Genomic DNA, 26,495 nt, shown 5'->3' with positions numbered 1-26,495 from the left:
GCCTTCTCTGGAACCAATGACAACAACACTATGGGGACCTCCTCATTCCAGAGTTTGAGCAGATTGAGGTGGTAAATCTGGAGCGCCCCACCCCTGTCCATCTGCCTCACCTCATAGTCAACGTCCCCGACTCGCCGTGTGACCTCAAAGGGTCCTTGCCACTTGGCGATGAATCTGGAGCTCGATGTAGGCAACAGTATGAGTACTTTATCTCCCGGTGCGAACTCTCGAAGGCACGTACCCATGTCGTACAGGCGGATTTGACGTTCTTGGGCCTGCCACAAATTCTCCTGGGTTAGGTGTGTGATTGTGTGGAGTTTTGCGCGCAGGTCAATAACGTATTGGATTTCATTTTTGCTCGATGAAGGTCCCTCCTCCCAATTTTCCTGCAGTACATCTAAGATGCCGTGCAGCTTACGCCCATATAATAATTCGAATGGGGAGAACCCCGTGGAGGCTTGTGGGACCTCTCGTGCTGCGAATAACAGGGGTTCGAGCCATTTAGCCCAATTATGTGCGTCCTCGCGTACAAACTTTTTAATTATATTCTTGAGGGTGCGATTGAACCGTTCGACTAAACCATCCGTTTGTGGGTGATAAACGCTGGTGCGGATCAGCTTAATTCCCAATAACCCATTCAGTTCGCGCAGGGTGCGTGACATAAACAAAGTGCCTTGATCAGTCAGAATCTCTTTGGGGATTCCGACTCGGGAGATGATGTGGAAGAGTGCTTCCACAATACTGCATGCTGAGATATTGCGAAGAGGCACTGCTTCCGGGTATCGCGTTGCATAGTCCACCAGAACTAAAATAAAGTGATACACTCATGTTGACAGATCTAATGGCCCGATGAGATCCATCCCAATTCTTTCAAATGGGGTCTTGATTAATGGCAGAGGGCGCAAAGGCGTTTTTGGAATGGCCGCTGGATTTACTAACTGGCATTCAAAGATAAGAAATTTAATGTCATTGCGTGATGCAGAAAAACTAGTCCATGCTTTTGTTACCTCCAGGTTGGATTACTGTAATGCCTTACTGTCTGGATGTTCCAATAAGTGCATAAATAAGCTCCAGTTAGTTCAAAATGCAGCAGCAAGAGTCCTTACTAGAACTAGAAAATATGACCACATCACGCCTGTCTTATCCACACTGCATTGGCTCCCAATCAAATTTCGTATTGATTATAAAATACTACTATTGACCTTTAAAGCACTAAATGGTCTCGCACCACAGTACCTGAGTGAACTTCTGCTCCTCTATGACCCGCCACGCCTACTTAGATCAAAAGGTGCAGGCTATCTGCTGGTACCTCGTATAGTGAAAGCTACATCAGAGGGCAGAGCCTTTTCTTACAAAGCCCCACAGTTATGGAACAGCCTTCCAAGTAATGTTCGGGAATCAGACACAGTCTCAGCATTTAAGTCTAGGCTGAAAACATATCTGTTTAGTCAAGCCTTTTGTTAATGGTGTTTATGAGGTAAAGGTGTAGATCTAGAGGGTCCTCAGACATAGAGTGTTTTGGTAAACTGGGATGTATGGATGCTGTCAGTCCCCACTCGCTTGCTCACTCGAGTTTGTTGATGGTGTAGTGGCTGGCTGCTTTATGTCCTGGGGCTCCCTCATGCCTGTGTTACCTTTTGGCTCTCTCCTTTTAGTTATGCTGTCATAGTTAGTTGCCGGAGTTCCTGCTTGTACTCGGTGCAATATGTATACTGCTCCTACTTATTCAGGTGACATTGGGCATACCTAACAACCTGTGTTTTCTTTCCCTCCCCTCCCTCACCCCAAATCTGTCCCTCTGAGTTACATGGAGTCAACAGGAAATCTTTTGGTGGAGAGGGTGGAGACCTCGACTGGCTATCGTAGCCTGCAGGGAATCGGCCGTCAGACTTTCTGTCGCATGTCCCAGACCCGGTGAAATGTAACTGAATTGTCTTGGCCAGCCCTAAGGGTCCCATCTGCATCTCATCATTGCTGAGGAGTGTGCTCCCATCACCCAATCAAGCATCCAGCCAGAGCAGGTCATGATATATTTTTTACCATATTAACATGCCATTGTTGTGTGTTATGCCTGATGTAAAGCCACTCGTCTCTGCGAGCCTACCACACAGATTTAATACTTGTCATTTTTAGGGCATACCTAATAACGTGTTTTCTTTCTCTCTCTCTTCCCCCCCCCCCCCCCCCCAATCTGTCCCTCTGAGTTACATGTTGGTCCTGGGATTGAGATGCTAGCCTCTTCTGCTCCTTGGACCTGCTTGATCCTTCCTGGTGCCCTGTGTCTGGTCGGAGTTTTATCGCACCGCTCCTGTGAAGGACGGCCCCATGAGGACAGTTGAGGGTTATACCTGGAGGATGCTCTGGACTCTTACAGTAATGCTTTTATGGCTGAGGACTACAGTTGTCTTGCTAACTTTAGGACTGCAGTTATCATGAACAGTTTTGCACTGAGGTTTCCATCAATGAAGAGTTATAACATCAACGAAACTGTCCTCATGTTAAAACTGTTAATATTATAGTCAGGCTGTCTGTTGTTGCCCAAATGAGGATGGGTTCCCTTTTGAGTCTGGTTCTTCTCGAGGTTTCTTCCTCATGTCGTCTGAGGGAGTTTTTCCTTGCCATCGTCGCCACAAGCTTGCTCATTGGGGATAGATTAGGGATAAATTAGCTCATGTTTTAAGTTGTTCAAATTCTGTAAAGCTGCTTTGCAACAATGTTTATTGTTAAAAGTGCTATACAAATAAACTTGACTTGACTTTCGTGGCACGCCATACACAAACTACAGACATCACCTTGAATCCCTGGCCAATAGAACTGGGCCCTTATTCGGGCTAGTGTCTTATCCTGCCCCAAGTGTCCAGCCATGGGATTAAAGTGAGCCACCTGGAATACCAATTCCCGGCAGCTCTTTGGGATTAAAAGTTGCGTAATCGACTCCTTAGTCTGAGTGTCCTGCGTCACTCGGTATAACCTATCCTTCATAATGGAGAAATAGGGGAAGGATGGTGTGGTGTTTGGCTGGAGCATTTGACCATTGATTACTCTCACTTGGTCAAGCGCATGCCGCAGAGTCTCGTCTCGCGACTGCTCTAATGGGAAATCCGCGAGGGATTCCCCGAGAGAGGGAGGAGGAGCCAGCGGCTCCTCACTCTGATGCAGAGATGACGAAAACGGCTCTGTGACAGCTGCTCCCGCCAATGCCACACCGGGACCTCCCCCCACTAAACTATGGCAGGACCCACTCTTCACTAAATGAGTCATTAATTCCCCAAATCCCAGCCAATCAGTCCCCAAAATTATCGAGTGGGTAAGGCGAGGATTAACCGCCACCTTTACACTAGATTTCTCCCCTCGAAATAGAATGTGGACCGACACTAAAGGGTAGTTGTGAACATCCCTGTGCACACACAATACCTTCACCAATTGTGCTCCCCCCAACGCCTCGCCTTGCACCAGGCTTTGGTGGATTGAGGTCTGATTACAGCCGGAGTCCACCAAAGCCTGATACGTATCCCCTTGGACACTCACTGGCATGAGATACGCTCCAGCCCGATCAAGGGCGGTTCCTGGTGCGTCAGGGATCCAGACCACCGCGCCCACCTCCATTGCCGAGCACTGATGCTGGAGGTGCCCCGGCTCCCTGCAGCGCCAGCAAACCGGCCCGAGCTCTCTCTCTGCACTGGCGCTCTGGGGCTCGCTCACCTGAGGGGGGGGAGAGACAGACACGGAAGTGGGAAACAATAGGACACCGCGGGTGCGGCGGGCTGGCTGGGGTGGAGCTGGCCCCCACCTCCGTGGTGGGGTAACGGGATGAGGACGAGGAACAGAAGGGGAGGGGGAGAGAGAGGAGAAGAGGAAACATGCTGTCCTGCCATTGGAACAGCTGCCAAATGGTCCTCTGCCAGCTCGATGGCCTGATCCAGCGACGCTGGGCGATGGCACTGTACCCACTCCGCGGTCCCCTCGGGCAGCCGGGCGATGAACTGCTCCAGTACCACCAGATCGACAATTCCCTCGGCGTCGCGGTTGTCAGCTCTCAGCCACCGCCTGCAGGCATCCCGGAGTTACTGGCCAAACGCGAACGGCCGGCCGACCTCCTCTAGGCGTGGAGCACGGAAGTGCTGGCATTGTTGTTCAGGGGTGCACCCCACACGCTGGAGGATGGCCCGGCGCAGGTCTGTGTAGACCAGCTGGCTGTCGGCGGGGAGCTGTAGCGCAGCCAGCTGCGCCTCGCCCATTAGCATGGGGAGGAGGCACGCCGCGCGTTGTTCCACCGGCCAGCCCCAGACCTCTGCTGCTTGCTCAAAGAGCGCGAGGAAGGCCTTGGGGTCGTCATGCAGGCCCATCTTCATTAGGGTGAGGTGGGGAGGGCCCACGGTGGTGGAGGTGGTGGACCCCGCCGACACGAGGAGGTGCCGCAATGCCTGACTATCTTCCTGTTGCGCCAGCACCAGGGCCTCGAACCTTTGCTCTTGCTCCTTTCGGAGGGTGATCAGCACCTGGTGCTGGCTCTGTTGGGCCATGGCGAGGGCGTGGATCAGGTCCGCGAAGGGGGAGGACTCCATGGGGCTGTTTTCCTCTGCGCTCCAAGTCCCGGGTTTTGGCACTACTGTAGTATGAGAGTGGGTGGGTGGAGCACAGAAGTACGGCAGGCCAGAACTGAGTTCCAAAAACTCTTTATTTTCCACTTTTCAGTGTAAACTTATTCTCCCAGGCACACACACACAAGTCGCCTGGTTGGGGAGAGAGCTCCCTTCCTCTGCTCTCTCCTTATATAGGGCGCAGTCACTGGGAAAGACACACAAACACAGATTAACAGACATCAGGTGCAGTGATTCTGCCACTTACCATCCCTGACTCCGCCCTCCGGTCACAGACCGACGCTTGACCACGCCCCCGCTGCCACACTGATATAACCATATGGGCTTGGTATTACTTTGGCAAACCTTTGTCAAGCACAACAATACAGAGTTACAGCCACAAATGCCAGTTAAAACTTTACTGTGCAAAAAGGAAGCCTTCTGTTAACTGTGTCCAGAAGCAACATTGACTTCTCTGGGCTCAGAGGCATCTGGGATGGACCATCACACAGTGGAATTGTCTATTGTGGTCAGACGAATCAGTATTCTAGTACTTGTGTACTAGATCCCTTATCTACACGTCTATTCAAACAGATAATACCTGGAGTAATTGAACCACTTCTAAAAATAATAAATTCTTCTCTTATGATTGGCTATGTACCCAAATCCTTTAAACTAGCAGTTATCAAACCCCTGATTAAAAAAACCTGACCTTGATCCCTGTCAGCTGTCCAATTATAGGCCAATATCAAACCTCCCCTTTATCTCCAAGATCCTTGAAAAAGCTGTGGCACAGCAGTTATGCTCATATTTACATAGGAATAACATCCATGAAATGTATCAGTCAGGATTTAGACCTAATCATAGCACAGAGACAGCTTTGGTTAAAGTAGTAAATGACCTACTGTTGGTGTCTGATCAGGGCTGTGTCTTGCTGCTTGTGTTGCTTGACCTTAGTGCAGCATTTGATACCATTGATCATTCCATTCTTCTGGATAGACTAGAAAATGTTGTGGGAGTTAAGGGAACGGCCCTCTCCTGGCTCAGCTCTTATTTAACTGATCGCTATCAGTATGTTGATATAAATGGTGATATTTCTAGACGTACTGAGGTAAAGTTTGGTGTTCCACAAGGTTCTGTCTTGGGTCCACTGCGTTTTTCTTTATATATGTTACCTCTGGGTGATATTATTCGTAAACATTGTATTAGTTTCCACTGTTATGCTGATGACACACAGTTGTATGTTTCTGCAAAACCTGATGAGAGACACCAGCTTAATAGAATTGAGGAATGTGTAAAGGACATTAGACACTGGATGCTTATTAATTTCCTTCTGCTTAACTCTGACAAGAATGAAGTACTTGTACTAGGACCACATGCAGCTAGAAGTAAGTTTTCTGATTACACAGTAACTCTGGATGGCCTTTCTGTTTTTTCACGTGCAGCAGTAAAAGACCTCGGAGTGATTATTGACCCCAGTCTTTCATTTGAAACTCACATCGATAACGTTACCCGGATAGCTTTCTTTCATCTCAGAAATATTGCTAAGATAAGAAATTTAATGTCACTACATGATGCAGAAAAAACTAGTTCATGCTTTTGTTACCTCCAGGTTGGATTATTGTAATGCCTTACTGTCTGGATGTTCCAATAAGTGCATAAACAAGCTCCAGTTAGTTCAAAATGCAGCAGCAAGAGTCCTTACTAGAATTAGAAAATATGACCACATCACCCCTGTCTTATCCACACTGCATTGACTCCCAATCAAATTTCGTATTGATTATAAAGTACTACTCTTGACCTTTAAAGCACTGAATGGTCTTGCACCACAGTACCCGAGTGAACTTCTGCTCCTCTTTGACTTGCCACGCCTACTTAGATCAAAAGGCCTTTTCTTACAAAGCCCCACAGTTATGGAACAGCCTTCCAAGTAGTGTTCGGGAATCAGACATAGTCTCAGTGTTTAAGTCTAGGCTGAAAACATATCTGTTTAGTCAAGCCTTTTGTTAATGGTGTTTATGAGGTAAAGGTGTAGATCTGGAGGGTCCTCAGATATAGAGTGTTTTGGTAAACTGGGATGTATGGATGCTGTCAGTCCCCACTCGCTTGCTCACTCGAGTTTGTTGGCGGTGTAGTGGCTGGCTGCTTTATGTCCCAGGGCTCCCTCATGCTTGTGTTACCTTCTGGCTCTCCCCTTTTAGTTATGCTGTCATAGTTAGTTGCCGGAGTCCCTGCTTGTACTCAGTGCAATATGTATACTGTTCCTACTTATTCAGGTGACATTGGGCATACCTAACAACCTGTGTTTTCTCCCTCTCTCCCCCTCCCCCAAAATCTGTCCCTCTGAGTTACATGTTGGTCCTGGGATCGAGATGCTGACCTCTTCTGCTCCTCGGACCTGCTTGATCCATCCTGGTGCTCTGTGTCTGGTTGGAGTCTCATCGCATCGCTCCTGTGGAGGACGGCCCCATGAGGACAGTTGAAAGTCACACCTGGAGGACGCTCTGGACTCTTACAGTCATGCTTTTATGGTTGAGGACTACAATTGACTTGCTAACTTTAGCACTGCAGTTGTCATGAACAGTTTTGCACTCAAGTTTCCATCAATGAAGAGTTTATAACATCAACAAAACTGAATTCATGTTAAAACTGTTAATATTATAGTCATGCTGTCTGTTGTTGCCCAAATGAGGATGGGTTCCCTTTTGAGTCTGGTTCCTCTCGAGGTTTCTTCCTCATGTCGTCTGAAGGAGTTTTTCCTTGCCACCGTCACCACAGGCTTGCTCATTGGGAATAGATTAGCTCATGTTTTAAGTCGTTCAAATTCTGTAAAGCTGCTTTGCGACAATGTTTATTGTTCAAAGTGCTATACAAATAAACTTGACTTGACTGTTCCAGGTCATTTTTGTAGGAAATGGACACCGTATGAACAAAAGATGAAAAGGACCATCTAGAATGTTACCAGCAACAAGTCCAAAAGCCAGGGTCCGTCATGGCGTGGGGTTGTGTCAGTGCCCTTGGGAAAGGTAACTTACACTTCTGTGATGGCAGCATTTATGCAAAAAAGTACATTGAGATTTTTGAGCAACATTTGCTGTCTTCAACAAAACACCTTTTCCAGGGATATTTCAACAAGACAATGCATAATCACATTTTGCACATATTACAAAGATATGGCTGTGGAAGGAGAGGGTGTGTCCCCTCTGTCCCCAACAGAGAATGTGTGGTGAAGTTTGAAATGAAAAATCTGACAATAATGACCCTGTACTGTTGCACACCTTAAAGTGCCATTCCACCATTGGATGTATTCTTTGGCATAAAATACAATATATTTTATGACAACATGACTAGACAGAGAAATCTTTTAGCTTCAAAATGATATATCAAACATAATTTTTTGACAACGACAAGTATATTAATTTTGCGACCAAAGTCACCTACCCTTTTAATTTCCGCGCGGTAGTGAAACGTGATGTCATCGGCAGGTTCCCCTTCTTGTGTACCATGTGTCGGTCTATTTTTAGACCAGGAAACCCCCAAAGTGAGAGAGTCATTTCTCCTCATATATGGGGGCCAAAAAAATTGCGAAAAATTTTGAGTTAATCTTTCAGTTAGCTAGATTTATTGGTATTAGCTAGATTTATTGGTATTATTTTTATCGCGTTCTATCCGCCATTGCTGATAATATGTGCCACGTCACACGTCACGTGGTACACAAGAAGGGGAACCTGCCGATGACATCACGCGCGGAAATTAAAAGGGTAGGTGACTTTGGTCGCAAAATTAATATACTTGTCGTTGTCAAAAAATTATGTTTGATATATCATTTTGAAGCTAAAAGATTTCTCTATCTAGTGATACCATTTATATATGTTGTCAAAATATATTGTATTTTATGCCAAAGAATACATCCAATGGTGGAATGGCACTTTAAGACCTGTTTGCAGGAAGACTGGGACAAAATAACACCTGAAACACTTTATCACTTAGTGTCTTCAGTCCTTAAACATCTTTTAAGTGTTGTAAGAAGGAATGGCAACATTATAGAATGGTAAATGCTTTACTGTCCCAACCACTTTTGAAACATGTTGCAAGAATCAGAAGTGTAAAAAGTGTTTATTTTGGAAAAAAAAATTCAAGAGCTAAAACATCAAATAATGTGCTGTTGTATTGTTTTTAGAAGAAATAGTGCGGGATATGTTGCTTTGGAGCCCCTCCCACAGCTGCACTAAGGCTGGACGACCTTGCAAAAACTTCATCAGCCAACTCTGTGAAGATGCAGGATGCTGGATTGAAGACCACCCTGAGTCAATGAATAACTGAGACGGCTGGAGAGAGAGAGAGTCTCAAATATCTGTGCAAATAGCACGACTGGATAATAATGATGTATTGTTTTTAGTGCAATACAGGTCAAAGATTATTTATAAATCATTGTGTTCAGTTTTAATTTCAATTCCAACGTACCATCACAACTTCTTCTGATTCGGGGTTGTAAAAATGGCATTGTACCATCATATTTAAAAAAAACAAAACAAAAAAAAACAACCAACCAAAAAAAAAAACCCCACAATTTAAAAATATCACTTAATTTCATGACCATAACAGAAGTTAGCTGTGGTTCTACTTCCTTACATTCTGGCCCACCATTCTGCTAGTGATAGCCAGCAATTAAAGCTGTCTTACACTAAAACCAAGTGTCTTCCCATTGGTTTATATGTCAAGTTCTACAAACTGCTTAACACCTAGTCCAGGTCCCACTGTGCTTCTGTGGTAGACGCAGAAAGATATGCTTTCAGCGAACTCTGCAAAAACTCCAAAACATTGTTCATTGTGCAAGATAAGAGATTTTTACTCAGTGTTTCACACCACAGTAAAGCATTCATTTGCCTGCACACAGCTGGTGGCTAGATGGAGCAGGGAGACTCACAAGAGTGCAAATGACTCCTTGCACTAATGCCAGTGATGTGCTGAAATTGCTTCTATGGCCAGACTCCTAATTTCAAGTTGTGTAGTCTGGCTGGTAGAGGGCATGGAGGGCCCAAGAGTAATGCAAACAACAGATGGAATCATGTCTTGTTTGGTCCGAATGGGGCCATCAACAACACTGGTTGCATACTCTGTTGGATATGCTGCTGTGTCCTCCATAAGGTGGCAGTGGTGGAAAGGCATACAGTTCTAGATATGGCCAGTTGCATGCCAGCACATCCTGGCCAAAATACTCTGTTTTTGACTTTGCCCTGTCCATGACCCACACTGAAGACTGAGTTGGTTCATAAACAGATCGACTTGCTTTTGTAGATGAACCACTTCTTTGTGAATTAGCCGATTCCCAGGCAAACGTTTTCTGTGAAACAGAGCATTCACTGTGTGATTGCATTGGCCTGGTATTTTGGCAATTCTTAGATAGAAGGTGTACATCTGAAAGCTTTCAGAGCTTTTTCAGCCAGGTCAAATTTGCTTGCAGTTTTGTGCCTTCCCCCTGATGATTGATGTAAAACAGCACCATGGTGTTGCTCCACAGTAATGTGGAAACACACAGCTTCTAGATCTGTGGTCATAAACCAGTCATGCCTGTTCACTGCTCACATCATGTGTAGCATACAGAACAGCAGGTGAATGTTGATGAAAAAATTCATCCAGTCAGCTACTCTGTTTCACATTGCTGTTTGCTTTAGTTGCAACTGCACATCCATAGTCAATAGACAGGGTGAACTATGGTGTTTAGCAGTGGTCGATGCTTGAACTGTAAATGATACCTTGCGAAGGCTATGCTCAGTAGGCAATGATCTGATCTAATTATGCTCCAATGCTTTAGTGGCAGAGGGGAAAACTATCACAACATCGACTGTTTCATTTCACAAAAGACAGTGTGATCTCTCAGCATTTTTTTGTATAGGATTTTCAATATTAGACATAGTCACAAAGCAGAGACTAGTAGAAGGAAAGCAAAGCAGTACTAAGTGTATTGAAAGGATGTTCAATACAAGATCTTGGGAATAAAAAGCAGAGCCAGAAAGTGTGTGTTCAAATGGCACAGTCAGTGGTGGTGAGAATTGTAATAAATCCCCAAGGTACATGCCAATGTACTCTAATCTGACGGTGCACATTTAACAATAACAAGATTAGGCTTATTAGGAAGAAACAAAGAATTACAGCACTATACCCCATATCTTGGAATTCACTTCTTCTCAAGACAAGACATTAACTTCTTGTCAAGAGCAGAAAGGCAAAATGAATGAGCTTTGTTATTGGTACCTGGCAAGGAAACCAAAGGAAACTGCCCCAGCAATGTGGAATGAAAAGAATTAGAAAGCATTTTTGATATAAAACTGAAATACAGTACCAAGAATTCCCCTCTTAGACTTGAAAATTAACTGGCATGTGCCCTTGAGATCTGTAGGAAAAACTACTCATGACCCAAACTGTCTGCTTCTAGCCCTGGAACAGAATTCACTGGACAGGTTAGTGAAGCAAATGTGCAAGTCACCTCCATAGGATTGACAGTAATGGTGAAGGTTGAATCATCCCAGACTATTTCTGGCTCCTTCCATTCATCCTGTTTATCTTTTAGGCCTTCTAGATAGACGGCATGAAAGCGGTAGATGCCCAGCACCATGATGACCACCAGGGCAGTGATACACATCACTGTCATTACTGTAGCAGCTGCAGAAGTATCTGTGAACACACACACACGCACACACAAGACCAAAATAACAAATACAAACTCTCGGATAAAGTATGATAAAATCTGATGTCATAAAAGTAAAAAAATACAACTTAATCTCGCAAAACCTGTGACTCTGGATGGATAGTAAGCAAGTCGCTGGTGAATTTTATTAAACCAGACATGGTGTGTATGTGTTTCTGCTGGCCAGTGCAGCTTTGTAAACTAGCTGGAAGGCATAATGTTGCAGTGTAGAATGTAGTGCAAAGAGCCTGCAGTCTTAGTTTGCCTTTAGAAATGTGGCCAAAATACACCGACACACCATACAATGACTCACCGGTTTACGTAAAAACAAAAGCACCGTGGAAGCTCCGCTCTTCATTCCTACACTCTTTTCTAGCTTTAGCACTGTTACTGAGTTGTTGCAGGATGGCAGTGCTGTCAGTCAGTATCTGACACACCCACACAATTCTGATCATGCAGAAAATATCCTGAAATGAATAGTTTAAGATTTTTTTTAAACCATGTTGCCAAGGGCTTTAATGTATTAATTGATGTTAGTATATGGCTGTGCAACTGGGTCAACTAGGTTGCAAAAAATAATAATAATAAAAGTAATTATTAAAACCACTTGCATTTATGAAATACAGTATTAAAGCTATATGGCCTTTCAATTTCAAGGGATTCCTAGCAAATAATGATGTGCATCAAATCACTCGCTTCGCGCAGTCAAGCAGACAGAGGAAGTCTGTTTGCACATGTGCAGATTTACCTTCTTCTTTTCCTTCTTCTTTTGGGTTTTACGGCAACTGGCACCCAGTGTTGCATTACTGCCATCTACAGGTTTACCTTGACTGTGCACTAACAGTTACATCATTCTGATGCTAAATGAACAGCTAATCACACCGAGGTGCTCGCTGACTGCTGATATTTATTAGTTTGGTCCTGTGTTTCCTTTCCTTTGCAACATAAGGTCTTTTCTTCTCACTTTCCGTTACTGTAGTCAGTCTTTCACATTTCATTCACATTCTCCTCTTCTGTTTCAAATTTGTATCCCACAATGCCTTGCGCGAACGGGGAAAGCCCACCATGTGATGCATGACATAGTATCTTGAATTGCGTCATGGTGAAGCAAGAAAAAATAGCGGAGAATTTAGGGCCATGTGGCCCTAAATTCATTAATTGTTCTAGTTCAAAAAACCTAATAAAATTGGAAGTGTGATTCAAATTCTGTAGCTTTCGGTGAACTAGTTTTTGTGACAGGTGACAGGTTTTTGTGATGTAGTGTTTCATGTAGTGGAGTTACGAAAATGTTAATTATTTTCCAATAACATCATGCAATTTGCAAATGCTAGCAATTGTTACATAATGTTGTATAAACACCTGCTAAAATATCATCACATATGTTTTTCTTTGTTAAATAACAATACATTTTTATTCCATTTATTGCTAGCCTTTTATGGATTATGTGAATCGTCCTCCATACAAGTCCTATTGAATGAGCTGTAAATGGGATAATGTACAGCAAGCCAGTCATTATCACAAAATAAACCCTGACAGGTTGATGCAGGACCCTCATGCCATGTGGAGGGGTCTTCAATCAGCCTGTAGGGGTTTATTTCGCAATAATGACTGGCTCACTGTATATTATCCAACTTACAGTATTACATGACTGAAGAAATGAATAGTTTGACACAAAATATGGACTTAATGATTTTATTGCTTCTGCTAATGACATGATCCATAGCAATGGTCTGTTTTACAAAAATAACACCCCATACAACACTGTAATTGGCCAATCAGAATGGACTATTCAACAAAGCTGTGTAGAGTGACAGTAACGTATTGTAAAGAGAACATTAATATGCACCTGTCAATTATGTTATGTGACCTTCTGATTCGAAAATTCATCAGCACAGTGGCATAATAGTGGTTCTTAATACAGCTTCAGTAACCGCTTTACGAGTATTCCTTAATGGTGGTAATGTTCCATTCAAAGGAATAATATATGAATAAATTAATATGCAAAAGTGTACTTCAAACGAGCCAGAAAAAAACAAGAATAACCATGGGATGTCTCCAGAGAAATCAGCAGAACAAAATCTTGCGTGGATAAGCGATGACTATTATTAATTAATACATTAATTGCCATTAATAAATGGAAGGTTTTTGTGTCTGGTATCTGTACCCTTACCTGACATGTATTTCGAGTTGGTGTGGATGACCAGTGGGTGATGCATCGGTCTCATGTACTGGGATTGGACAGCCATTTGATTTACATGTTCCACAGTCTCTGCATGGTGAACTATTCGTACCTGAGAGATAAAAAACAGAAAAAGATTAAACTGAGAAGTTAAAAAAAAACCAAACAGCCGAGATGTGCAGAAGGCTGTGTACTACATTAATAACAGTGGTGTAATTTTACTGGAGCTTTCTCTGTATGGTTATGTCTGCTGTTGTTAGTAAAGAAGGTTTAAATGAAATGGTCAAAATGTACAGTGGTGCTTGAAAGTTTGTGAACCCTTTAGAATTTTCTATATTTCTGCATAAATATGACCTAAAACATCATCAGATTTTCACACAAGTCCTAAAAGTAGATAAAGAGAACCCAGTTAAACAAATGAGACAAAAATATTATACTTGGTCATTTATTTATTGAGGAAAATGATCCAATATTACATATGTGTAAGTGGCAAAAGTATGTCAACCTTTGCTTTCAGTATCTGGTGTGACCCCCTTGTGCAGCAATAACTGCAACTAAACATTTGCGGTAACTGTTGATCAGTCCTGCACACCGGCTTGGAGGAATTTTAGCCCGTTCCTCCGTACAGAACAGCTTCAACTCTGGGATGTTGGTGGGTTTCCTCACATGAACTGCTCGCTTCAGGTCCTTCTACAACATTTCCATTGGATTAAGGTCAGGACTTTGACTTGGCCATTCCAAAACATTAACTTTATTCTTCTTTAACCATTCTTTGGTAGAACGACTTGTGTGCTGAGGGTCCTTGTCTTGCTGCATGACCCACCTTCTCTTGAGATTCAGTTCCTGGACAGATGTCCTGACATTTTCCTTTAGAATTCGCTGGTATAATTCAGAATTCATTGTTCCATCAATGATGGCAAGCCGTTCTGGCCCAGCTGCAGCAAAACAGGCCCAAACCATGACCACCATGTTTCACAGATGGGATAAGGTTCTTATGCTGGAATGCAGTGTTTTTCCTTTCTCCAAACACACTTCTCATTTAAACCAAAAAGTTCTATTTTGGTCTCATCCATCCACAAAACATTTTTCCAATAGCCTTCTGGCTTGTCCACGTGATCTTTAGCAAACTGCAGATGAGCAGCAATGTTCTTTTTGGAGAGCAGTGGCTTTCTCCTTGCAACCCTGCCATGCACACCATTGTTGTTCAGTGTTCTCCTGATGGTGGACTCATGAACATTAGCCAATGTGAGAGAGGCCTTCAGTTGCTTAGAAGTTACCCTGGGGTCCTTTGTGACCTCGCCAACTATTACACGCCTTGCTCTTGGAGTGATGTTTGTTGATCGACCACTCCTGGGGAGGGTAACAATGGTCTTGAATTTCTTCCATTTGTACACAATCTGTCTGACTGTGGATTGGTGGAGTCCAAACTCTTTAGAGATGGTTTTGTAACCTTTTCCAGCCTGATGAGCATCAACAACGCTTTTTCTGAGGTCCTCAGAAATCTCCTTTGTTCGTGCCATGATACACTTCCACAAACATGTGTTGTGAAGATCAGACTTTGATAGATCCCTGTTCTTTAAATAAAACAGGGTGCCCACTCACACCTGATTGTCATCCCATTGATTGAAAACACCTGACTCTAATTTCACCTTCAAATTAACTGCTAATCCTAAAGGTTCACATACTTTTGCCACTCACAGATATATAATATTGGATCATTTTCCTCAATAAATAAATGACCAAGTATAATATTTTTGTCTCATTTGTTTAACTGGGTTCTCTTTATCTACTTTTAGAACTTGTGTGAAAATCTGATGATGTTTTAGGTCATATTTATGCAGAAATATAGAAAATTCTAAAGGGTTCACAAACTTTCAAGCACCACTGTATGAAGGAAATGAAAAATTATGCACAGACACATGAACGCTCAGTTCTGCATGCCAAGATGTGACCTCTGACCTCTAGGTTAAAGTTGTTGCTGGTGTAGCGGCCATTGAGCTCAGAGCAGCTGAGCCTGAACCTTCTCTCTGACAGGCTGGCCAGCTGCCAGTTGCAGTACCTCACTTGCCGGATAGTCAACTCGTAATTTGCCATGGAGTCCACACCTGAGACACACACAGCCCATCAGTCAGTGACAAGACACCTACTGAATTGTCTTCAGTGAATCAGAGCCACAAAAAAAAAAAACAACAGTGAAGCTGCTGAGGTGAAATGGTGGTTATTTTTAAATAAGGTGTGATCACGAATGAATTTACTGGCACCATGAGTTAATGCTTTCAGACCCAAAATAGTATCTTGTAGCTACAAATAATTATTTTGTGGTAAATGAATTGTGTAACTTGATTTGACGACTTAACGTCATTGAAAAAAGCCTCCAGTGAATTATTCAGTAGGAATGGGTGAAGTCGAGCTTTGAGAATTTGCTTAAAGTGACTTGGGCTAATGGTATATTCATGCTGCAATGCCATATAAGTATGAACAATATATATTAAATTCAAGTCAGGTATAAGCCGAAATAAGTGCTTTAATGAGCTTATCCTTTAAACTGCAGGCATGTTTTCTTCACAGAAGAGCAAGGAATTAACAGGAAAAACATTGGTATTATTCTATTAAATTTGACAATGCAAAATAGTGATTTAAAAGTGTGATTAAAATAGCCTACATCACAGTCAAAACAAGGTCTATAATGAAGAGCAATAATGTCTCAAGGTAACTCACATCCAAGATTAAAAATAGGCCAAGGCCAATCAATACATTTTGAATCTGGATTCAGAAACTCTGAGCGCAGTGCCTGGAGTAAGCTATAACATTTCAGGAGGTTTTGCAAGATATACCAGAACTAAACAATTCAGAGCAGGAACCACAAACATCATAAATGGCTGATCAAAAATGTTCACGTTAGGCATTAAAATGATAATACGGGCTATTTCACAATCAGGGTATACTTTTCAGGTCCACAATAGTCCAAAATTCAAACATCAGATTTTTGTGTTTCTCTGCTGCCAAAAATGACCTTTTGAAATGGAAATTAACTGTGCAGAATTTCAGAGCTACAGGTCATATACTGGGCATGTTACTTGTGGTGAGAAGACAGCAAATAGTGTTTTTCTAAAATTGATCTTTCACCTTTCTTATAGTCAACAAGAAGAAGATATACAAAGTGAAAAACTGTTGAAATAGATTTTTTAAATACAAATTTTCAAGTCTTGTGTGGCAATGTTTGTACATGGTGGGAACTGTAATAACAACTGAAGTGGTGACGATCCTTGTAGTTTTCCAGAGAGGACACTTTGATGGACTCAGACTTCAAGCTCTGCTGCAAACGTGTCTTGCATCTGTTTCAAGTCCTCTTTTTTACTGTGCAACAGCAGAGTATTCTGCTTCAAAAGAGACAAATATTTTCTTCAAAAATTAGTTGTAATATCATATGGTGAATAATTTCTGGAGATGACATTTTTGACAGATAAATGATCCTGTTGGGGGCAGTTAGTTCACACAAATTTTAACTTCCACTTAAATATCTTTCTATCATGAATGAAAGTGCCATTATGGGAAATGCCATGTGTGGCACAAACCCAACATTTCCCATCACCCTGAGAACACCATTCCTACAGTGAAGCATGGTGGTGGCAGCATCATGCTGTGGGGATGTTTTTCATCTGCAGGGACAGGAAAGCTGGTCAGGACTGAAGAAAAGATGGATGCCCTGTATTTAGTGCCAAATTCTAGAGGAAAACCTGTTTGAGTTGGCCAAAGATTTGCAACTGGGACGAAGGTTCATGTTCCAGCAGGACAATGACCCGAAACATACTGCTAAAGCTACACTGGAGTGGTTTAAAGGGAAACATTTTAATGCCTTGGAATGGCCTAATCAAAGCCCAGATCTCAATCCAATTGAGAATCTGTGGCATTACTTGAAGATTGCTGTACACCAACGCAAGCCATCTAACTTGGAGTTGGAGCAGTTTTGCCATGAGGAATGGGCAAAAATTCCAGTGTCTAGATGTGTTAAGCTAATAGAGACATACCCCAAGAGACCTGCAGCTGTAATTGCAGCAAAAGGTGGCTCTACAAAGTCTTGACTTTGGGGGTGTGAATACCAATGCACACTACAGATTTCTGTTTTTTCATCTTAATTATTGTTTGTGTCACAATAAAACAACAATTTCACCTTTAAAGTTGTAGGCATGTTGTGTAAGTCAAATGGTGCTAACCCCCCCAAAATCCATTTTAATTCCAGCTTGTAATGTGACAAAACAGGACAAACACAAAGAAGGATGAATACTTTTGAAAGACACTGTATAAGAAACTCCTGCATATACTGTATACACTGGACCAAGTTGCAGGAGTTAGTTGGTGTTATTCAAAAAGACAGCCATGATTGTGAAACAGCCCATACTGTACATGTAAAATGCGAAACATAAAAAGATGGGGGGTGGCCCATTTATAGGCGTAACTGGTGTGATACATACCATAGATGGAGATGCCAGAGGTGGAATTAGTGACGTCAAGGTGTTTCCCCAGTAGTGAGCTGTGATGGAGCTCTAGACTCTCGTGCTCTGGATTCAGCTCCTCTCCAATAACCAGTACATCACAGTAATCAAGGTTGTGCATTACCTCCAGAATTCCAGGTCTGTGACCTACACACACACACACACACACACACACACACACTAGGTAAATCTATCTCAAAGCTCCATTCTGTGGCCATTTTATCATGTATCATATTAATGCATACAGTGGTGCTTGAAAGTTTGTGAACCCTTTAGAATTTTCTATATTTCTGCATAAATATGACCTGAGGACCTCAGAAAAAGCATTGTTGATGCTCATTAGGCTGGAAAGGGTTACAAAACCATCTCTAAAGAGTTTGGACTCCACCAATCCACAGTCAGACAGATTGTGTACAAATGGAGGAAACTCAAGACCATTGTTACCCTCCCCAGGAGTGGTCGACCAACAAAGATCATTCCAAGAGCAAGGAGTGTAATAGTCTGCGCGGTCACAAAGGACCCCAGGGTAACTTCTAAGCAACTGAAGGCCTCTCTCACATTGGGTAATGTTAAATGTTCATGAGTCCACCATCAGGAGAACACTGAACAACTGTGGTGTGCATGGCAGGGTTGCAAGGAGAAAGCCACTGCTCTCCAAAAAGAACATTGCTGCTCATCTGCAGTTTGCTAAAGATCATGTGGACAAGCCAGAAGGCTATTGAAAACATGTTTTGTGGACGGATGAGACCAAAATAGAACTTTTTGGTTTAAATGAGAAGCATTATGTTTGGAGAAAGGAAAACACTGCATTCCAGCATAACAACCTTATTCCATCTGTGAAAAATGGTGTACCATGGTTTGGGCCTGTTTTGCTGCATCTGGGCCAGGACCGCTTGCCATCGTTGATGGAAAAATTAATTCTGAATTATACCAGCGAATTCTAAAGGAAAATGTCAGAACATCTGTCCATGAACTGAATCTCAAGGGAAGGTGAGTCATGCAGCAAGACAACGACCCTGAGCACACAACTCGTTCTACCAAAGAATGGTCAAAGAAGAATAGAGCTAATGTTTTGGAATGGCCAAGTCAAAGTCCTGACCTTAATCCAATCGAAATGTTGTGGAAGGACTTGAAGCGAGCAGTTCATATGAGGAAACCCACCAACATCCCAGAGTTGAAGCTGTTCTATATGGAGGAATGGGCTAAAATTCCTCCAAGCCGGTGTGCAGGACTGATGAACAGTTACCGGAAATGTTTAGTTGCTGTTATTGCTGCACAAGGGGATCACACCAGATACTGAAAGCAAAGGTTGACACACTTTTGCCACTTACACATATGTAATATTGGATCATTTTTCTCAATAAATAAGTGACCAAGTATAATATTTTTGTCTCATTTGTTTAACTGGGTTCTCTTTATCTACTTTTAGGACTAGTGTGAAAATCTGATGTTTTAAGTCATATTTATGCAGAAATATAGAAAATTCTAAAGGGTTCACAAACTTTCAAGCACCACTGTATTGTCCATTATTGTCTATAGCCAGCTTATTGCTATGCACAATCTCTCACTGCCCCGACCCCCATATACACAACATATTACCAACTACCGAGTCTTTGTGTGGTGCAATTTCAGTGATTCATCTGAAAACAAGGTGCACAATTTGATGATCCTTGGACAAAATAGTGCCTAAAAGTATACATGTCCTAGTGTGATACAATAGGGATCATTTAATTTTGAGAATATTTTATTTGATTAGCATCATGGAACATTGTGTTTCTTGAGTCATGGTTTTATCACGCCTCCAGGTAATAACCTTAATTTATTGTTTCTATCACAGCAGCATGCTCCCCAAGCTAGCTTGGAAGAGGAAATCAGTATTTCAACTTTTCAAGCGTATCGGAGAGGTGTGTGTGGGTGTATGAGGAAAGAAATATGATAGATCTGGTTATATCAAAAAGTCAAGTTGTTACAATAACCAGCCACTAGCTCCATAATTTATTCATGTGATCTATCATGTTATTTATGTAGAAAGCAGAATCCCTCACATTTTTTTTGGGATGTAGCTTCAGAAAATGTTTTTTCCCCCAAGACACATAAAGCCAGCCAACTGTACTATTTCAAAACTGCTGCTCATGATGCATCTCAAGGCATCCTAACACAAATGCTATCTGCCCTCTTCTAGATACATGAGCTTACAGCTGCTTAGAGTCACTGTGATTGACAGGAGAGAGACAGTATCCTGTCACTTCCACCCAGAGAACATGTTTTGCTCCCGTTCTACTCCCAAGGCTCCCAGCCACAGATGGATGTGGCATCTAATGTGTGATTCAAACTCATGATTTCCAGACTATACAGGGAGTACTTTTCTCAGGAGATGGCTTCAGTTATTTGAGGATCAAATTCTAAATTAATGGCTTTATTAATTTATTAATCACATCCTTGTAAAACACAACATAAAACATGCACACTGCAGCATTTTGAGTGTCACAAAATATTAATCTGTGTGTGTGCGCTGTGTTACCCAAGCTGAATGTCCCATCGCTCCTGGTGACCGTGCTGATGATGTGAATCTCTTTGAACAGTGCCACCCCAAGACGGGCTCGGAGCTCAGCTGCGGGTATTGTTACACACTCGGTGCCTGTGATGCTGATCTGTGGCTCGCTGGGGACCAGCACCATCACTACTGCCTTTATGTCTGGGATGGAGATGCACAAGTCCTCACCGAAGCATCTGCACCACACAGGCACCAAAGAAACCCTCACTGAAGACTTGCATTTGAAAGCATTGTTAAACTGTCTCTTGTTAAAATGGTCAATTCTCAGAAGGTATTGAGAAGGTATTTTCGATAACGAAGCACTCACTGAATGGTCGTGGATACATGTAATGTGCGCAGGCCTGGAGTAGGGAACTGCCGTGAGTTAATGTAGGAGACCTTTGTCATGGCTGTGTTAATGTTCTCCAGATCATCACTTTCCATCACTAGCACAGACTGGGCTGGGTTGAAATGGAACTGAAATAGACAGAGTAGAAGAGTCAAAGAGGGAGAATGTGTTAAAAGATGTCTGCTTGTGTGAATGAGTTTATCAGTTCATGTGTGCACCTTGATGCCTTTCCCCAGGCTCTCCATTGAGTTGATGTCCAGACCCTCTTTGCAGGCCTGTAAACAGGAGATGACCTTCTGAGTCTCGATCTTCCCAGGACGAATAGTGAGTCCCGAGAGACTTCCACGGAAGTACTGTGTGAAGCGTGGAGTCATCACCTCTCCTCCTGCCAGGTAGCCACAACATGGTCAACAAAAACCCAGCATACAAAACAGGTTCAATAGCTGCTTCCACCTGCATTAAAAGCCACTGAATGTGTGATAGGGAAAGGCACAGCATTTAAACAATGTATTTCCTTCTTCAGTCTGCTGACAGTAGCATTCAGACAATCTTCTACTCTGGCTTCTATCCTGGCCTGCTGATCATTTCTCTGACAGGTATTACCATTTCATTGTAATATGAGCCCAGGAAAACAGCAAGGGAACACTTGAGTTCTCCTTTATGACATAAAAGGACATCCTAAATCTCGAATCATATTGTAGAATTTTTTTATAGCCTGGAATTGTGCAGGATAAAAATGAATATCCAGCTCCTAACATGCACTGAGTAGACAGATTATAAAGAACTAAATTGCTCACCCATGTCTGTCTGTGAGTGCAGCACGTTAGCAATAGCATGATGAAATGCTTACAAAATCAACGAGTCTTAGCAGGAGGAAACTTGATAGACGGTTTGTGTTAATCTTATTTATACAGTCGAATTATCAAATCTGATTGGTCAGAAGGCGTTGATTGTTTTTCTAATAACAGCTCTGAAAGTAGATACTAATGTGCTCGTTCCAATACAGTGGTGCTTGAAAGTTTGTGAACCCTTTAGAATTGTCTATATTTCTGCATAAATATGACCTAAAACATCAGACTTTCACACAAGTTCTAAAATTAGATAAAGAGAACCCAGTTAAACGAATGAGACAAAAATATTCATTCTCATTATCTCTAGCCTCTTTATCCTGTTCTACAAGGTCGCAGGCAAGCTGGAGCCTATCCCAGCTGACTACGGGCAAAAGGCGGGGTACACCCTGGACAAGTCGCCAGGTCATCACAGGGCCGACACATAGACACAGACAACCATTCACAACTACGGTCAATTTAGAGTCACCAGTTAACCTAACCTGCATGTCTTTGGACTGTGGGGGAAACTGGAGCACCCGGAGGAAACCCACACAGACATGGGGAGAACATGCAAACTCCGCACAGAAAGGCCCCAGCTGGCCACGGGGCTCGAACCTGGACCTTCTTGCTGTGAGGCGACAGCGCTAACCACTACACCACAGTGCCGCCAGACAAAAATATTATACTTGGTCATTTATTTATTGAGGAAAATGATCTAATATTACATACGGGGGTGGGGCGCCGGTGAGACGGCAGCCTGTTGCAGCAGCTGTGTGTGCAGTGGATGGTTTTTTTTTTAATTTAGTTTATCTAGTCTACTTAGCCTACTTGACCACGGATAAGTGTCTCGATAAGTATTGTGGATTATTGAGTGCTGAACCAAGAACCAACGAGTAGTGGCAAAAGGAGTGGACATTATGTGCCTATCAACCGGGCGAACGGGGCAAACGGCTGTGGTATATACCCGTCAGGAACTGCTAAACATTGGGCATTTCTCAACATACGGGATTAGACATGATATACCAAGGGAATTATTGAAGAGGAGGCATCGGGGAACGCGTGCCAGTGTTAAAAGAAACAAGAGGAGGCTAGCCAGAACATGGAGGGCGACATTTAAACCAGCTGTTCCATCCATTACCATGGGAAATGTTCATTGCTTAACAAACAAATTAGATGAACTGGAAACCCTCATTAGGAACCAGAAAGAGTACCGGGAGAGTAGTTTAGTATGCCTGACAGAGACGTGGCTGACGGACAGCACGCCTGATTCTCTGATCAGTTTTGCCGGCTTCAGGACTATACGAGCGGACAGGGATACTAGAGCGAGTGGAAAGCAGAAAGGAGGGGGGCTAATACTGCTCGTCAACAACAACTGGTGTAACCCTAATCGTGCTACCATCAAGGAACGTATATGCAATGAAGACACTGAACTTCTAGCGGTTAGTTTAAGGCCATATTACTTGCCCAGGGAGTTCAGTGTGGTAGTCGCCATTGTTGTTTACATACCTCCCTTGGCTAATGCAGAAATCGCGTGTGACGTCATTCATACTACTATCGCAGGACTTGAGTCTAAGTACCCAGAGGCATTCATTGCTATGTCTGGAGATTGCAATAATGTCTCTCTATTTAAGACTTTGCCCACATTTAAGCAGTTTGTTAACTGTATGACAAGAGGTGATAAAACTCTGGACTTGTTGTATGCAAATGTTCAGAATGCATACAAATGCATTGCACTGCCTCCTCTTGGCCGATCAGATCATGATATGATTCACCTTTCTTCCTCTTATATTCCAACTGTTAAAAGGTTACCTGTCATAACCAGGACTTCAAGAGGCTGGTGTCCAGAGGCTGAGGAAGCTTTAAGGTGCTGTTTTGAGACAACAGAGTGGGATGTGTTCTGTGAGGAGTATGGAGAGGACGTTGACGGTCTAGTTGAATGCATAACCCAATATATCATCTTCTGTTATGACACTGTCATGCCATCCAAGGTAGTTCATTGCTACCCAAATAATAAGCCATGGATTACCAGCAGTTTGAAGGCCTTACTAAATAAGAAGAAAAGGGCGTTTAGGATGGGCGACAGGAACAGATTGAAAGAACTTCAGAGGGAACTGAAGGTGAAGATAAGAGAGGGGAAGGAAGTATATAGGCTTAAGCTAGAACAACAGCTGCAGCAAGATGGAGTAAAGCAGGTTTGGGCTGGAATGCGAAAGATCACAGGCATGGAACAGAAAGGTGGGGCACTGCTTGCTGGTGAACAAGGTCTGGCTGATGATCTTAATAACTTCTTCAACAGATTTGACTGCACCACACCAATCCAGTCTCCCCCATCTGGCCAGCGGACCATCAATGCTTTCTCTTCTTCTTTCCCTCCTCCTGTTACTTTCCCTCTCTCCAACAACTCTGAGATGCCATCTGTACAGAGCCCTCTACTTCTCCACTCACCTGTGACATTACACACGGCACAGGTCAAGAGGATGCTTAAAGGACTGAAGCCAGGGAAAGCAGCTGGGTCCGATGACATTAGCCCAAGGATACTGAAGGCCTGCTCCGCAGAGCTGTGTGGCATTTTAACACACTTGTTTAATCTGAGCTTGCATCTGCAGAAGGTCCCAAGGCTGTGGAAAACATCTTGTCTGGTTCCTGTTCCAAAAAAGTCCCATCCTACTCAGCATAATGATTACAGACCAGTTGCGCTCACCTCACACATAATGAAGACATTTAAGAGGCTGGTCCTCTCTCACATCAGGACTAGTGTGTCAACTCATATGGATCCCTTGCAGTTTGCGTATCAGCCCAACATCAGTGTCGATGATGCCCTCATCTATATGCTGCAGAGAGCGTACACTCATCTGGACACCTCTGATGCGGCTGTAAGGATTACATTCTTTGACTTCTCAAGTGCATTCAATACCATCCAGCCACAACTCCTTGGTGAAAAGATGGAGAAGATGGAGGTGGATCCATCGCTTGTACGGTGGGTCCTGGACTACCTTCACCTCAGACCACAGTATGTGCGTCTGCAGGACAGTGTCTCCAGTACCATCTTGAGCAGCACAGGGGCTCCACAAGGAACTGTGCTGGCTCCATTTCTGTTTACAATATATACAGCAGATTTTCAATATAACACCAACAGCTGCTTTATGCAGAAATTCTCAGATGACACTGCTGTTGTAGGCCTCATCAAAGGGGGCGATGAGTCGGAGTATAGAGCCACTTTGGATGACTTTGTGGAATGGAGCGCACACAATCACCTCCAGCTGAACACCACAAAAACCAAGGAGATTATTGTGGACTTCAGGAAGGGGAGGAAAAGGACTCAACCAACACCAATTACCATCAGAGGCGTGGAGGTGGTTGCCAACCATAGGTACCTGGGAGTGCAGCTGGATAGTGGGGTGGGCTGGACTGGAGGAGTCGTATGGAGACTGTGTATAGGAAGGGCCAAAGCCGACTTTATTTTTTAAGAAGGCTGCGATCTTTTAATATCTGTCAGCCCCTACTATGCAGTGTCTACCATTCAGTGGTGGCAAGTGCCCTCTTCTTTGCTGTTGTATGTTGGGGTGTGGGAGCCTGTGCTGCTGACAACAAAAGACTGGACAAGCTAATCAGGAAGGCGGGATCAGTGGTAGGGACTGTTTTCCCAACAGTTCAGCAGGTGACAGAGGCCAGATCACTGAGTAAATTGAGGGCAATTTTGGACAATTCTCAACACCCACTCCATGCCCTGAAAGTGGTTAACAATAGCAGTTTCAGTCAGAGACTGATTGCACCAATATGTAAAACAGAGAGATTCAGGAAGTCCTTTATACCAGCTGCTATAAGGTTCTATAATGCACAAAAGTAACTGCACTCCTTCTGCTTTAGTATTATTATTTATTTATCTATTTTAACCTATTAATAGTAGTATTCAATTATTAGAGTTTGCGGTGAGGTAATGTGTGATGTGATGTCTGAATGTTGTGCTGCTGTGACACTGTAATTTCCTGTAAAGGATTATTAAATGATCTATCTATCTATCTATCTATCTATCTATCTATCTATCTATCTATCTATCTATCTATCTATCTATCTATCTATCTATCTATCTATCTATCTATATCTGTGAGTGGCAAAAGTATGTGAATCTCTAGGATTAGCAATTAAGTTGAAGGTGACATTAGAGTCAGGTGTTTTCAATCAAAGGGATGACAATCAGGTGTGAGTGGGCACCTTGTTTTATTTAAAGAACAGGGATCTATCAAAGTCTGATCTTCACAACACATGTTTGTGGAAGTGTATCATGGCACGAACAAAGGAGATTTCTGAGGACCTCAGAAAAAGCGTTGTTGATGCTCATCAGGCTGGAAAAGGTTACAAAACCATCTCTAAAGAGTTTGGACTCCACCAATCCACAGTCAGACAGATTGTGCACAAATGGAGGAAATTCAAGACCATTGTTACCCTCCCCAGGAGTGGTCGACCAACAAAGATCACTCCAAGAGCAAGGCGTGTAATAGTCTGCGTGGTCACAAAGGACCCCAGGGTAACTTCTAAGCAACTGAAGGCCTCTCTCACATTGACTAATGTTAATGTTCATGAGACTACCATCAGGAGAACACTGAACAACAATGGTGTGCATGGCAGGGTTGCAAGGAGAAAGCCACTGCTCTCCAAAAAGAACATTGCTGCTCGTCTGCAGTTTGCTGAAGATCACATGGACAAGCCAGAAGGCTTCTTTGCTTTGTTTTGTGGATGGATGAGACCAAAATAGAAGTTTTTGGTTTAAATGAGAAGCATTATGTTTGGAGAAAGGAAAACGCTGCATTCCAGCATAAGAACCTTATCCCATCTGTGAAACATG

General features: G+C 43.1%; 1 protein-coding gene across 1 annotated transcript in view; it reads right to left on the bottom strand.

The window, feature by feature from the left end:
* The window catches only part of clstn2a (calsyntenin 2a), a 206,335-nt gene that overhangs the window by 13,409 nt on the left and 166,431 nt on the right, over positions 1–26,495 (bottom strand). The window contains exons 10-16 of the mRNA XM_060917795.1: positions 21,041–21,207; positions 20,802–20,950; positions 20,462–20,670; positions 17,920–18,087; positions 15,407–15,552; positions 13,439–13,559; positions 11,068–11,255 (exon numbers count right to left, since the gene is read on the bottom strand). Coding sequence (XP_060773778.1) covers positions 11,068–11,255; positions 13,439–13,559; positions 15,407–15,552; positions 17,920–18,087; positions 20,462–20,670; positions 20,802–20,950; positions 21,041–21,207 — 1,148 coding nt within the window. The remainder of the gene's footprint in view (positions 1–11,067; positions 11,256–13,438; positions 13,560–15,406; positions 15,553–17,919; positions 18,088–20,461; positions 20,671–20,801; positions 20,951–21,040; positions 21,208–26,495) is intronic.

This window comes from Neoarius graeffei, chromosome 1, assembly GCF_027579695.1.
Source record: "Neoarius graeffei isolate fNeoGra1 chromosome 1, fNeoGra1.pri, whole genome shotgun sequence".
NCBI lineage: Eukaryota > Metazoa > Chordata > Actinopteri > Siluriformes > Ariidae > Neoarius > Neoarius graeffei.
This window is presented reverse-complemented; position numbering and strand designations above follow the sequence as displayed.